The following is a 15,797-nucleotide window of genomic DNA, read 5'->3' as shown; positions in this document are numbered from 1 at the left end:
ATCTTAGATTTTGATCATGACACCTCTCCCGAGACATTCAAACCTTCCCAAAATCTTCAACAACCACCTGATTGACTACCCATCAAATTTCAGACTGCAAAATATCCATTTTACCCTTCGTACACAAAGATTTCAAATCAACCACTCTCGTTGCTCATTACACTCAAAATCTTAGATTTCAATCATGACACCTCTCCCAAGACATTCAAACCTTCCCAAAATCTTCAACAACCACTTCATTGATCACCCATCAATTTCAGACCCCAAAATACCCATTTTGCCCTTCGCATGCAAAGATTTCAAACCGATGATCCTCGTTGGTCGTCACTCTCAAAATCCAAGATCTTCATCGAAACACTTCATGTAAAGGCCCCAAACTATACTAAAACCACCATCAACTTCCTGATCAACCGTCCGTCCAATTTCATAACTCAAAATACCCATTTTTCCCTTCGTATGTAAAGATTCCAAAATGACGACCCTCATTAGCTACCACTCACCTAATCCAAGATCTTTATCTAGATACTTCATCCAAGACCTTGAGACCTCCACCAACTTCCTAATCACCATTTACCCAACATCAAACATCAAAATACCCATTTTTCCCATTTATCCAAAAAGATTCTAAATTGACGATTCTCGTTGGTTGCCACTCTCCAAATCTAAGATCTTCATCAAGATACATCATCTAGGACCTTCAAAATCTATCAAACCCTATCAAAACCTCCTGATTGATGATCCATAATACTTCAGACCCTAAAATGACCATTTTACCCTTGGCTTAAAAAGCTTTCAAATGGACCATCCTCATCACCCGATACACCCCAAATTCAAGAAACATCATTATACATCATCTGACACCTCCAAACCCCATCAAAACCTCCCAATCAATGATCCATCACATTTCAGACCCTAAAGTGACCATTTTACCCTTAGCTTAAAAAGATCCCAAATGGACCATCCTCATCGCCCAATACGCCCTAAATTCAAGATCCATCATCATGCATCATCTGGCACCTCCAAACCCCACCATAACCTCTCAATCATCGATCCATTGAACCTCAAGCCTTAAAATTACCATTTGCCCCTCATCTATAAAGATTCCAAATTAAGGGCTCTCATTGGCCGCTACTCTCCTATATCAAGATCTGCATTGCGGTACACCCTCCGATACACCTAGACCACCCCATCACCTTCCTAAACAACTAGATAAACCATCATCCATTTTAGATCCAAAATGACCATTTTACCCTTTTACTAAGAAATTAAGGGCTCTCAAGGGCTCCATATCACGATTCCTTACTCTAACACACCCTTTGAGTCCATCAAACCCCATCATTACCTTTTTTGGACACCTTGAAACCCCTTAGAAAATTTTGTTACAAAATTCCCCATTTTACCCCTCCATTTACGAAGATTCCAATTTGTGCGATCTCGTTGGTTGAGAAAAACCTTAACATCTTGAGTTTTAATCTCAACCCTTAAATCTTGCACACCATACCCCTTAAACTTGCCCTTTCATTGCAAAAACCCCCTACATATTTTCAATTAGGACCCTACACATTTTCAAAAATCACCCAAAGCCCCCACTAAACCAAGAATCAATCCTAGCCCTAGATTTGAGCCCCCCTTGTTTCTCTGCCCTAGGGTTGGCCTAACCCTCACTTCCATACCCCAAAACCCTAAATTCTAAAACCCTAGTAATTTTTCGCCCAACCCACCTAGTATCTAGCCCGCCCATTTACTTGGCAAGTTGTGTGATCAACCCATCACCCAACTCACGCATTTAAATGGGTTGGGTTGTGGATAACCATTGGGTTAACCATTATAGACATAAGCATTAATTCCTTAGCTTTTTTTTTCTTCATTTGAATTAAATAATTTATAATTAATGCATTAATTTTTTATTAATTACTACCTAAATTTAGTTGACAAGTTTGGACCAGTTCAACTTGGTTTGACCTAATTCAGCATATATCGATCTGGCTCGGCTCGAATCTGAAATAGACCCCGAACTAGATGGTTTGGCACCGCTTGCTTTACCCAGTCGGGGTTTGGTCCGACCGAACCAATCCGGATCTAAACGGTTCAACCACTCTTGATGTGATTAGCTCAAAGACAATCCAATTAGATAGTTCAAATTGGTTTGACCGGTTTGAACCTAAGTGATTCGTCAAATCTGAAAACCGAACATGGTTAAATTGCTTTGCTGCTTGTGTAAAAATATCATGCATGTAATGTAATTTAAACCTTTACCACTTGTAAAAATAGCAACTATTATTGTCACCAAACTATGACCAACTTATTTGTTAAGAGGGAGTTAGTTTTTTGTTTTAAGTACATAAATATAAGATTAATGGGTTTGGGCAGGTTGGATTGGGTTAAAGCAGGTTTTGGTTGAACCCAACCCATTTAATTTTATATAAACGGGTCATTAATGGGTTAACGGGTTAAATGGGTTGGGTTGAAGCTTAACACAAACCCAACCCAACCCAACCCGCCCAATTGCCACTACTACCTAGCCACCACCACCTATCCATTCCCCCTCAAATTCAAAATTTGAATTAAAATTTGAAAACTCCCCCCATTCTAGGACAAGGGGGAGAAAATCAAGGGGAGCTGTCTCCAAGGCATTAAGTTCAGTCAAAAGGCAAAAGATTAATGTGAGAAAAAGAAAGAAAAAATCTAGGAAGCCCCCACCCTTTGGATTAAGATCAAATGATCCAGGCCGTCCATCCTTTTGAGAGCACACTCAAACCCTAAAAACCCTAACCAAGACCAAACCAAATCCTAACTAAACCCATTTCCCATCCAACTCTAACCCAACAAAATACCTCTAGAACCAAACCAAACCCCAACTAGACCCAAACCCATTGGGTTTTAATGTAACCAAACCCCAAACCAAAGTAGGACCCTTCCTACTTGTTTTGAACTAAGAAAAACCAAGGAAAACATAAAAAAATCAAAGAAAAGGAGGCCATAAGACCCCAATCCGAACCTAACATGGGAGACTTTGGATTCTTTCTCACTCTCTCCATTCTCTTACACCTTCTCTCCCACTCTTTCCACCGAACTCTCACACCCCATCTTCTTCTTCCTTCCTCCAAGAACCCTAAACAACTGAACTGAACCCTAGCCTCCCATCTCCATCTCCCTCAACCTCTACCAACACAGCACCACCGAGCTCTCCCTCTCATCGTCTCTATCCTCTCTCTCGCTCTCCTTCCATCATCTTCTCTCAACCAAAAGAGAAAGAAAAATAGCAAAGAACTTCCATTCAGCAAGAAAAGAAGAACGAAGAGGAAGAAGAGGAGAAGAAGAAAGAAGTTAAGAAGGAAAAAAGGTCTACTCACCCCCAAGGAAAAAGAAGAAAAGCTCTCCCATTTGTTCCAAGAAAGAAGGTAAAGGAAAGCCCTCTCTACCCCATTTGTCTAGGTAAAGAAACCCCAACCCCTCCAAGTCTCTCTCTCTGACACACATCGTAATCCCTCTCTCTCTTTCTCTCAAAAATCTCTCTCTAGCTCTCTCACCCCTACACCTAAACCGAAAATCCCATACTCTTTCACCTTTCATCACCTTCTACTTCCCCAACTGAAAATCCACTCATTCACCTATCACCCTCATCTTCATACTTCTCAACCTTAAACCAAAATCTAAATCCATCAAAATCCTAGCTCTGTTAACCCCAAAACTGAATCCTTTTTCCTCCTTTCCACCACCTTCCCTTCTCCTAGCCTAAACCTTGGAAAAACTCTCCATTCGGTCATGTGAAAAAGGCAAAGAAGAGGAAAGAACAGCAAGGAAGATATTCTTCCCAAAAGTCTTAGGGTCGAGTTAATCCCAAGAACAGAGGAAGGAAGGAGATTCAACCATTGATTTCATAATGTTTAGGTGTAGGGAACATTAGAGTTATTTTCTTTATGGATTGGAATGAATATTCATCATCTTGCCTAAGTTATTTAATTTCACTTGAACCAATATTACTGCTGAAATCTATCCTTTTTGTTATAGTGTTCCAATTCAGATTTGGCAAGTTAAGTGAATGTGCATGTTAGTTTTTTTTTTTTTTTTTCTTTTTTTTTGTGTGTTTGAATGTTAGAATACATGTGTAATGGAGTTTTAGCTTATGTTGAACTTTAATTCAAGCTAGTTTTCTATCTCGTTTGTTGGATATTTTTGTCTCCTTTTTTTTTTGTTATAAATCCTAAATGTAGATTGTGTTTAGTGAGCTCTAAATGACATGATCCATAGGGGATTGATTCCCTTGTGTTTTGATTTCTCTCATTAGCCTATTAGGAATGAGGGGAATCTTGGATAAAGGAGGATGCATGTAGTTGCCTAATCATTTGCTCCTTTAAGGGTTTCCCTCACCCAATAGTAGAATGAGAGGGTTGAATCACTTGGGAAACAAGCCACCATGACTATCCTCTTTGATGGGTAAGGTTGCTAGAAATCTAGTAGGTTTTATTTGCTTTAGTTCTTATTTTTTCTATACTAAATTAGGGAAATGTTACTACATGTTAAGTATGGGAGAGGGGTGCTTAACACCTTCCCTCTCTCCCCTAAAAAGTATAACCTTATCTTGGTTATGTATGAGTCATGTCTTGTTCATTGAACATGGGAGGCCCATTACTCCCATGTTTCTATTCTAGATGGGTGGCAGCTCCATACCATTTCAGCCATGGAGTGAACCCCAATTTCAATTTGGATGTTCACACTTGCTCACCAAATATCATTCCAAAATTCCTTTGTTTGACCCATCCTTTAGTAGAGATTCCATTTCAAGTTACATTAATCAAAGGTCATTAATTGTATATCTTTATCATCTTAGCCTTATTTAAGCAATTAGACATCACCATTATGTTTAGAGACCCCAAATTCCCTTGTATGTTAAATTTCAAGCCTAATTCACCCATTTGACCATTAAATAAAAATTTTATTTTGATACATTAAATTAAATTGCCATTTCATTTATCCCAACTTGAGACCTCAAAAGGTTGATGGCTGATGTTAGCCTCCATACTTAAACTATTCAAACAGGTAGGCCAATAAAATTAAGCCTAATAGGCTTAAATAACAAAAACCCAAAGATACCCCCACTTAAAGATAAGAAAAGACAAAATAACATTTATTAGTAAATCAAAATTGTATTTTATGCCACTGGTGGTCCCAAGACTACAATGATAGGCATGCCCCAAACTCTCATTAGATGCTCAAAACCCATAAAAATCAATCCCAAATCGAGGAGACACTACAAGAGAAATGGGTATTAGCGGCAGTTTTTTAGCTGGCACATTGGTGGGTGTCACTAGAAATTCCAAGTCTTTAGCGGTAGTCATCTAAAACCGTTGCTAAAGATCAGATTGATTACCACTTAGACCCCAACAAATACAACTTTTTCGGTTTTTCCCACCCTTCCGCTTGTCTCTTTTCCTAGTTTTTCGTATTCCCGCCCTCCCTTCTCGCTGGCTCTTTCTCTCTCTCTCTCTCTTTCTCAGCATGGAGTGCACCGTAAATGAGCTTTCCTATTTATCGACGTGCACATTCATGCCACCACCACTTCTAAAACGCTTGACGCTTCAATTCTCTTATTTAGTACTTGCTTCACTGAGGAGATTCAACTTCATGTACGTTCCTATTTATTTATCCTTTGGCTTCTCAATATCTATTTGAGCATTAATTCATTTAGTCAATTCTCTATCTTTCGACTTATAGTGCTTATAGTGCTTAAACAATTCTCCACTTGTTTAGTACTTGCTTCACTGAGGAGATTCAACCTCATGTACATTCCTATTTATTTATCATTTGGCTTCTCAATATCTATTTGAGCATTAATTCATTTAGTCAATTCTCTATCTTTCGACTTATAGTGCTTATAGTGCTTAAACAATTCTCCACTTGTTTAGTACTTGTATTAGAAGTTGCTACACATTTCTAGAATACTTTACTCTAGAACTTCCTAATTATACGTAAGAAGCAAGTAAATTTGTGTGGTCAAAATTCTTTCAGTAAGAAAAGGATCTAGAGCAAATAATATCAACCACAAATGTAAAGTTGGTTTACCTTGCAACCACAGACTCTAGCTACTATAAATTCAACCTCTTGTATTGCAAATGTGTGTAGAGAAACAAAATAATACAAAAGCTACTTGCATTCCTTCTCCTACTTCCTATCATATACTATACTCTTCTATACTATCAATGGTATCAAAGCTTTGTTTGATCAACACTGGTCGTAATCCTTCTCTACCCATTATGAATACCGGTTCCAACCACTCTTCTCTTTTTCTTCCAATTTTCCATGGAGAAAATTATGATTTTTGGTCCATCAAAATGAGGACCTATTTTCGATCAAAAAATCTATGGAAAATTGTTGAAGAAGGATTCATTATTCTTGAAGACACTTCTACTCTCTCAGCAAATCAAAAGAAGGTCCTAGAAGAGAATCAACAAAAACATTCTCAAGCATTATTTTGCTTGCAGCAAGCAATGGCAAATGATATATTTCCACGAATTATGGGCACGTCAACTGCAAAAGAAGCATGGGGCATGTTGCAGGAGGAGTTCCAAGGAATTATCAAGGTACGCACTATTAGACTATAGAAGCTTAGAAGAGATTTTGAAAATCTTAAGATGAAGGATAATGAGACTGCAAAAGATTAATATTCTAGAATAAAAGAAATAGTAAATCAAATGAGAGCCTATGGGAAAATTATTTCTTACAAGAAAATAGTTGAAAAAATACTAATTTCTTGTACAAAAAAATATGATGCAATAATTTCTATGATAGAAGAAACAAAGGATTTAGAAACTTTATCCCCAACTGAATTAATGGGCTCTCTCGAAGCACATGAAAATAGGTGAGATAGGTAGAATGAAAATTCGACTGAAAATGCCTTTCAGTCTAAAATTAATTCGCGATCTCATAAATCAAAAGCTGATGAGAGAAAGTCACAAGAAAATCTTAAAAACAAGAAATATCAAGGAAAACAAAAGGAAAATAATGACAAGTATCTTCCATGTGGTATTTGTAAAAGAAAAAACCACTTGGAAAAAGATTGTTGGTTTAAAGGAAAACCCCAGTGCCAAAATTGTAAAAAGTTCGGGCACGTTGAAAAAACTTGTCGTTTGAAGAAATCCCATCAAGCTAACTTTTCAGAAGAGAAAAATGATTTGAATAATCTCTTCTACGTCTGCCAAGCTGCATTAGAAGAAAAGAATGATACTTGGTATCTAGACAGTGGATGTAGTAACCACATGACAAAAAATGAAAGTATCTTTTATAATCTTAATAAAGTCAAGACAAAAGTCAAAATTGGTAAGGCGACTTCATGGAAGCAATGGACAAAGGCACCATTTCCATTGACGCCAGACAAGGCAAGAGATACATCAATGATGTACTCTTGGTCCCCAACATTGATCAAAATCTACTCAGTGTAGGTCAAATGATGGAGAAAGATACTCTTTACATTTTGAGGGAGATTCTTGCACAATCTACGATAAGCAAGACAAATCCCTTGAAATTGCAAAAATAAAAATGAAAGAAAACAGATGCTTTCCCATACAATGGAGATATGCAAGCAATGTATCAATGCAAGCGCAAGTGGACGAGTCGTGGCTATGGCATAGAAGGTTTGGACATTTCAATTTCCATGGGTTAAAGATCCTTCAGCAAAAGAACATGATGCGGGACCTACCAGCAATCAAGGAGCTCAACAATGTATGCGAAAGGTGTATGCTCGGGAAACAACATCAACAACCTTTCCCATCTGAAAAAGCTTGGAGAGCCAAAGAGCCACTAGAGTTAATCCATACAAACGTTTGCGGTCCAATGCGTACTCTATTAAATGATCAAAACATGTACTTCATTCTCTTCATCAATGACTATACTAGAATGACATGGATTTACTTTTTGTGAGATAAATTGCAAGTCTTTGATATTTTTAAGAAATTCAAAACCTGTGTCGAGAAGCAAAGTGGTCACAACATCAAGACGATAAGAAGTGACAGAGGTAAAGAATACACTTCTAATGAATTCAACAAGTCTTATGAAGATGAAGGCATGGAGCATCAACTCACAGTTGGATACGCACCAGAACAAAATGGAGTATCCGAAAGAAAAAACAGAACAGTTATGGAGACAACAAGAGCCATGCTCATAGAGAAGGTTCTTCCAAAAACTTTTTGGGCAGAGACAGTAAGCATTGTAGTCTACTTGCTCAGCAAATGTCCAACCAAAGTTATGCAAGATAAGACACCAATCGAAGTTTGGAGTGGACAAAAGCCATCAACAAAGCATCTCAGAGTTTTTGGATGCATATGCTACAATCACATTCCACAAGAGAAAAGAGGCAAGCTGGATGAGAAGACTGAGAAATGAATCTTCTTAGGCTATAGCACTCAATCAAAAGGCTATCGAGTCTATAGCTTAAGAACAAAGAAGCTCATAATCAATCAAGATGTAAGATTCAATGAAGATGTTGCATACAATTGGGAGACAGAAGAAGTTGAAAGAAAGAGTATCAACATGCCCCTATTACCAAGACAAGAAATTGAAGAAGGCCATGACCAAACTGGATTGCCAACTCAACCAACAATGCAATTAGAACCAGTACAAGCCACATAATCTCCTCCAGACTCGCCACCAAGACGAACTAAATCCTTAACAGAGACATACGAGACATGCAACTTGATGCTTATGGAGGCAGAAAGCTTTGAAGAAGCTTTTAAGAAAGAAGTATGGAAAATAGCTATGGATGAAGAGATAAAGATGATCGAGAAAAACGAGACATGGGAGCTTGTAGATCGTCCACAAGACAAAGACACTATAAGAGTTAAGTGGGTTTACAAGATAAAGCTTAACTTAGATGGCTCAATACAGAAGCATAAAGCAAGGTTAGTTGCCAAAGGATAATCACAATAATACAGTGTTGACTACAATGAGACATTTGCTCCAGTTGCACGCCTTGACACAATTCGGGCATTGATTGCACTAGTTGCACAGAAGAAATGGAAGATTTTCCAACTAGATGTGAAGTCAGCATTCCTCAATGTCTACCTTAAGGAAGAAATCTATGTGGAGTAACCTCAAGGGTTTGTGGTGCAAGGACAAGAAGATAAAGTTCTCAGATTAAAGAAGACATTATATGGCTTAAAGCAAACTCCGCGAGCCTGGTACAGTAGAATAGGCAGCTACTTCATTGAGCAAGGGTTCAAGAGAAGCAAAAGTGAGCCAACACTCTACATCAAGACTCAAGGTACAAATGACACTTATTGTCTCTTTATATGTCGATAGTCTCATTTACACATGAAATAATGAGAAGATGATCAAGAAATTTAAAGAAGACATGATGAAGACTTTCGAGATGACCGATTTGGGCTTAATGCACTACTTTCTCGGGATTGAAATAACTCAAGAAGAAGATGGGATCTTCATCTCACAAAAGAAGTATACAGAGACTCTCTTGAAGAAATTCAAAATGGAAGGCTGCAAGACATTATCAACTCCATTAGACAACAATAAAGCATTCAAGAAAGAAGACAACTCACCAAAAACAGATGAATCACAATTTCGAAGTTTAATTGGAAGCTTACTCTATTTAATAGCTACAAGACTAGACATCATGTATGCAGTTAGTTTGCTATCAAGATTCATGCAGAGTCCAAGTCAAGTTCACTATGGAGCAGCTACGAGAGTACTTAGATATTTGCAAGGAACAAAGAACTACGGAATATGGTATGAAGTCACACATGACTCAAAACTAATTGGCTACATAGATAGTGACTAAACAGGATCAGTAGACGACATGAAAAGCACGTCAGGATATGCTTTCACAATTGGATTAGGGATATTTTCTTGGGCATCAAAAAAACAAGCAACAATTGCGCAATCATCAACTAAAGCAGAGTATATTGCAACAACAATGACATCAAGCCAAGCTATATGGATAAAAAGAATACATGAAGACATGGGAGAACCACGAGTGTAAGTTACAGAAATCTATTGCGATAGCAGATCAGCTATAGCATTGGCAAAGAATCTCGTATTTCACAGCAGAACCAAGCATATAGGCATCAAGTATCACTTCACCAGAGAAGGTGAAGCAAACAAAGAAATAGAACTCAAACACTGCAAGACTGAAGAGCAATTAGCAGACATATTCACAAAGGTACTACCAAAAGGCAAGTTCGAACTATTACGAAACATGATTGGAGTTACTGAAATGTGCACCAAGGAGGAGTATTAGAAGTTGCTACACATTTCTAGAATACTTTACTCTAGAACTTCCTAGTTATACTTAAGAAGCAAGTAAATTTGTGTGGTCAAAATTCCTTCAGTAAAAGAAGGATCTAGAGCAAATAATATCAACCACAAATGTAAAGTCGGTTTACCTTGCAACCACCGACTCTAGCTACTATAAATACAACCTCTTGTATTGCAAATGTGTGTATGAGAGAAACAAAAAAATACAAAAGCTACTAGCATTCTCTCTCCTACTTCCTATCATATACTCTACTCTTCTATACCATCAACTTGCTTCACTAAGGAGATTCAACTTCATGTACGTTCCTATTTATTTATCCTTTGGCTTCTCAATATCTATTTGAGCATTAATTCATTTAGTCAATTTTCTATCTTTCGACTTATAGTGCTTAAAAGATTAGTCGCTCATCTATAATACACATCTCCACTCAACCATCTACGGCCTAAATTACGTTTGAAATCGATATATTTTGAGGCCTTGTTTGAGAACACTTAAAAGAAGTACTTCTTTTAAGACATGGGACCACACATTAAGTGGTTTTTAAGTACTTATGGGTGTTTGGTAAAAAAGAGGGTAATAAGTACTTGTTTTTAAAAAAGTACTTATTTAAAAAAGTGATTTGAAGTTGGCTTTTTTTTCTACTTTTTAAAGAAGTACTTCTCCAAAAAATGGGACGGACCAGTCCCTAATATTTTCTTGTAATACCTAAAATACCACCACTCTCACTGTCTCCTTGTCTCTATCTCTCCACCAACACGACATCGGCGACTAGTGTATTGGTCGGCAGCCGGTGTACCAATGACGTTGGCCGTTGGTGTACCAGATAGTCAGTGTACCGGCCAACAGCCAGTGTACCAATGACATCAGCGGTCGGTGTACCAGCTAACAACCAGTGTACTAGCGGTGTCGGCGGCCGATGTATCGAGCTTGATACAGGACCATTGACGGCAGAAATAATGCTGACCATGAAGTGGGGTCCATGTGGGGTCCACGTGAGCTCTCACTTGTGCATGTGTGAGTCCATGTGGGCTCTCAGTTGTCATGAACTAGGGTCCACGTGGACTCTCAATTAAAATGTATAACATAACATACATATACATATATGTGTGTGTGTGTGTGTATGAGTGAAGTAAGGGCTAAAATTGTCATTTGTGTCAATATAATTACTTATGGGAAAAGTATCTTACCAAACATCCCCACTCCAATAAGTACTTAAAAACATAATAAGTGATCTGAAAAAGTGGGTTATCAAACAGCCTAAAGGGTTGTTAAAATAAGTACTTCTAACAAGTACTTGATCATCAAACAGGGCCTGAGTTTGATAAGCTTATAAGCTTTAATTTAGTTTTCAGTTTTAAAAATCTCTTCTGCACTTTGGCTACAAATTATTGTTTTTAATTGATAGAAACATTCATTTTCTTCTACTTTTTAGCAGAAATTGGAATCTTGGAGAGTTTCTTTTTTTCTCCTGGTATGATGATAAGAGAAGACCCTTACATATATTTCACCTAATCAATGACCTATGGAACAATATCTCCTTTTGATGTCCCTCAATAGGTTTGATTGGTTATCAACTCACCCAGTTTAACGTTCAGTGTAAATTGAGGTAGACAAATGACAGTAGATATTTTCTATTCTCGGTCTCAAAAGAAGGGAGTTTAGGTTAGATCTGATCTAATTGCTTGCTCATTTTTCCTATTTTGTCTTTACAAAGTATTGTCCGGGCTGATTCCTTCTACTTGTCTTTGTTATGGGTGCTTTCTCCAATGTCCATGTCCGTGAGTTCTTTGTTCTACCCCTGTGACTTTAGATAGGTATGTTCTGGTTGGAGTTTCTTTGTATTGATTGTATATCTCCAAAAGCCCTAGCTAGGATCAAGTCAAACAGTTTAACATTTTAATATTGAGTAAAGGCATACATGATTTGAAGCAATCATGGTTGTTGGCTTTCATTTATGTATTTTAATTAGCATGCATTATAATTCCCTTTACAATATTAATGTAGGTTAGAACTTGTAACTGTTGAGCTTGAATGCCAATGTGCACCCGTTGTGTTGATCTTTCATCAGGTTATACATTTATATACTGAAGTCTATCTTCTTTCGGATTTTTGAAGCTTCAAAAGAGCTACCATATAACATGCTATTTTGTATCTTTATAGGTAGAACTAAGAGCATTATATGCATATTTTGCAGACAGGCCTATGAAAGAAATTCAACACATTAAGGTAATCCAGAAATACTGAGTATGCACTCCCAGAATGATTTGGTTTTGGTCTTTTGTGTAAGATGCAAAAAATAATAAGAATAAGCCATTGTTTGTGCTTGTGCCATATTTGAACAATTTTCTTTGTGTTTATCTTCTTAATATACAATATTTGAACAATTTTCAAAGAAGATAATTAGTTTGATAATTATTTATTTTTAATGATCTTCAAATATTATGTTAATATTCTCTTCCATGCAGTTGTTGGGAATGTATGTTTCTCGAATAAAGAGATTAGGGGTGTGGATGATTTACAACTAAAGCTTGTTAGTAAGCCAGCTGTTGGGAATGTATGTTTCTCGAAAAAAGAGATTAGGGGTGTGGATGATTTACAACTAAAGCTTGTTAATAAGCCAGCTGTTGGAAATGTACCTAGACATCCATGAATTGTATGATTTATATGAAACTTGATTATTTCAGCTGCTGAAATAAACAAGCTTTAGTTGTTTATCCCCTATGTGAAATATATCTCCTATGTCATTCCCATAGGGGAAATATATCCCCTATGTTTATTTGAAGCTGAAATAAACATGTTAATATATCCCCTATGTGAAAGTTTCTTTCACACAAGCTGTATAATATAGGATGGGTTCTTTCTCAGGTAATTTTTCTTCATTAATTGTATATTTGTATTTTTTTACCTATTCATGTTGTGTTGTGTCAATTCCTGTAATTGTTCTATTGCCAATTTGGTTTGAAAGAAACAATAGAATTTTTATATAACAAAATGAAAAGTTGAGATGAATTAGTGCAGTATGCAGTTAGTAAGTTGGTTTTTTGGGTGTCTATAAATTTTGAGTTTAAGCACCTGAGTGTGCCTCAGCATAGGGGATATATTAACAACAATGAACTTGCCCTTTTAAAGAGGATTTTTCAACTAATGATGAACAATCCCATTCATCAAAAGTAGAGTACCCCTAAATCACCATCTTATCTGATATAGTTCAGTAGTTACTTTAACCCAGTGGTGTGAATAGTTTATAGTTCCCAAGGTCTATTTGGATTTGAATATTGACATAAATCCAGTAATGGTAGCTGTACAAGGGGAGGGGGAACTTGCTCTATACAATCTAAATTTTACATTACAAATCCCACTGAATCAACCAATCAAAACATGGTCAAGTCACCCAGCGGGAGATCCCAAAACAGAGAAATTGAAATCTGCACCAATTATAATTGGATTTTATTAATTGGACAGGTGATTATTAATTGTCCAGACCATAACTCTATACTACTTATTTTCTTTTCTGGAAATTTGGAAAACTTAGCTGCAATCATTTCTCTCCAAATGTTCTTAATGCTTGAAAATAAAAACTCATGATGTAATACCAATTCACTGAAGAGGTGTTAATGAAAAGCAAATGGAGTCCTTTAAGATTTTGAAACAGGATTTGACTAGAGAATATGTTATATAAAGAACATATGCATCAAAACCCCATGGGTAATTCGAAATGATTCCTTTCAACCTGTTGAAAAAAAAGTAGCTAAAAAATTCTACTTGATAATTTACAATAACTACTTCCATTAAATTATTAGAAAATATGAACTTACCTGCAAAAACTGAAATCCTTTGACTAATGAAATTTTCCTTTGTTAGTTCTTATAGTCACATTGCTAACAGAAGAAAGAAACAAGAGTGGTAAGGAAAAAAAAAAAAACTTTCGTGGTTTTCTTTTTATTCCTTATTCCTTCCCTTTTCTCAATGATTAACAAAATTACATGCAAAGGTGCAAATATTGGGAAGATTTAAAAGAAGCCATTCACAAATTTGGGGATGCTCTACTTAAAATGAGAAGGGCATGTTCACATTTTCTTTCAATAGTTAATGTTTATTTCTTAATTATTTCCAAAAAGAAAAAAGAAAAACAAAGGAATTATCTTCTTTGCTTGTTAGCTAGGTGGTTCACATTGTAAACTGAACTGTCTGTTCACATTTTCTTTTCATGTGTGTATGCACAATAGGAACATCTACACACCTACAGGTTCTGTGACAACATGTGGACTTTCATCCTACAGGATGCAATTTTCAAGAATGAGGAATGCTAGGAGAATGTTGGTAGGGTGAATATAGTGGTATGTGATTCAAAGTTACTCTTACAATGATGAGACTCTATCCCTTCTAAAGGAAATTCGAGACCCTTGCAGAGAGGTGTTTGAGAGGTAGCCCAATTTGCAGAGACCCTTGCAAGAAATTTGAGATTATAAAAGAAGTAGCCATGTTCCCTTAAGAAAACAATTATCATTTATGAGATCCAGTAATTGTGCTACTAGAAAAAATTCTCGTGTTTCATTTTTACTTGTGTATGGAATTGTTGTGAACCATTTTGGAGAAATCAATGGAAAATAATATATTTTGTATTTAATTTTAATTTTAATTTGGATGAATGGATGAATCAAATTGCATGTTTGTTTAATAATTGAATTTTGCAATAAATTACAATCAAATTACAAGTTATTTAAAATATATATATATATATTAAATAACTTGTATATGTATATATATATATATTTAAAATAACTTGTATATATATATATATATATATAAAAGCCTTTAGCGGTAGTTGGGGTACCCCCTTTAAACTGTCACATGCAAAATCACCTTTAGTAGCATTAAAAAACTGCCACTAATGCATCAATTTGTAGCGGCAATTTTTTGCACTTTACCGGTAGTCGCCAAAACTGCCGCTAGAACTTTTAGCGACAATAGTTTTAGCGGCAGTTTGTCGATTGCCGGTAAAAGTTTTAGCGGCAGTTTGACGACTACCAGCTGCTAAAAGTCATTTTATTGTAGTGAGAATCATTGTACTAAGAAGTAAAGCTTGATTGTAAACCATTTCCTTGAAAATCTTTAGCCTTTTTTTTATGATAACAGTCAATCACTTCTTTGAAACCTAGGTGACGGGTTTGTCGAAGCCCTCAAAATTATTACTAGTCCCACAATAAAATATTTGCAGTAAAAGTGGTTCTAGGTCGAATCCCACAGGGAGCAAATCAGTAATCTCTTAGCCGAATGGGTAAAGTAATTGTGTGGGAAAATTAAATAACTAAAATTAAAAGAATAACAAACTAAACAAACAAGAGAAAATCAGTCTTACCGAATTCTGGTTCAAGGGTTCAAGTTGAATCGATTGGCCATCGATCCTAGGTACAATTCAGTATTCTTGCAATTCAAGCATTTAACTTTAGATTTATTAGGATAGCCATAATAAACCTTGTGTTTTCCTAATTCAGTTGACCAAACCCAGCATTCGATCAACACTTATCACCAC

The 15,797-nt window shown here is 36.3% G+C and overlaps 1 protein-coding gene across 4 annotated transcripts; it reads left to right on the top strand.

Annotated features, from left to right (window-relative positions):
- The first annotated feature begins 2,994 nt into the window (after nucleotides 1–2,994).
- On the top strand, nucleotides 2,995–14,891 carry LOC148873963 (transcription initiation factor IIA subunit 2-like). 4 transcript variants are annotated; one of them, XR_016105910.1, is made up of 4 exons: nucleotides 3,001–3,401; nucleotides 12,269–12,332; nucleotides 12,425–12,490; nucleotides 14,491–14,891. XR_016105910.1 is itself a non-coding variant. In XM_088966769.1 (4 exons), exons 2-4 carry the CDS (start codon nucleotides 6,489–6,491, stop codon nucleotides 14,572–14,574), a joined length of 243 nt encoding a protein of 80 aa, XP_088822895.1. In that variant the 5' UTR covers nucleotides 3,005–3,401; nucleotides 6,483–6,488; the 3' UTR covers nucleotides 14,575–14,891. The 4 variants fall into 4 exon arrangements, 1 of the variants encoding a protein (XP_088822895.1); XM_088966769.1 differs by lacking the exon at nucleotides 12,269–12,332 and adding an exon at nucleotides 6,483–6,581 and having other exon boundaries at nucleotides 3,005–3,401; XR_016105908.1 differs by lacking the exon at nucleotides 12,269–12,332 and having other exon boundaries at nucleotides 2,995–3,401.
- Nucleotides 14,892–15,797: the final 906 nt, after the last annotated feature.

This window comes from Nelumbo lutea, chromosome 1, assembly GCF_056320005.1.
Source record: "Nelumbo lutea isolate HS-2025 chromosome 1, American lotus-T2T, whole genome shotgun sequence".
Taxonomy (NCBI): Eukaryota; Viridiplantae; Streptophyta; class Magnoliopsida; order Proteales; family Nelumbonaceae; genus Nelumbo; species Nelumbo lutea.
Note: the sequence above shows the minus strand (reverse complement) of the source record. Positions and strands in the feature narration are given on the sequence as shown.

Bases quoted from the DNA above. Each gene is read 5' to 3' on its own strand.
- LOC148873963 (XM_088966769.1), top strand. From the start codon at position 6,489: ATGGCAAATGATATATTTCCACGAATTATGGGCACGTCAACTGCAAAA. The intron at 6,582-12,424 runs GTACGCACTATT...GTATCTTTATAG, and splicing joins AGTTCCAAGGAATTATCAAG to GTAGAACTAAGAGCATTATA. The intron at 12,491-14,490 runs GTAATCCAGAAA...TATGCACAATAG, and splicing joins AAGAAATTCAACACATTAAG to GAACATCTACACACCTACAG.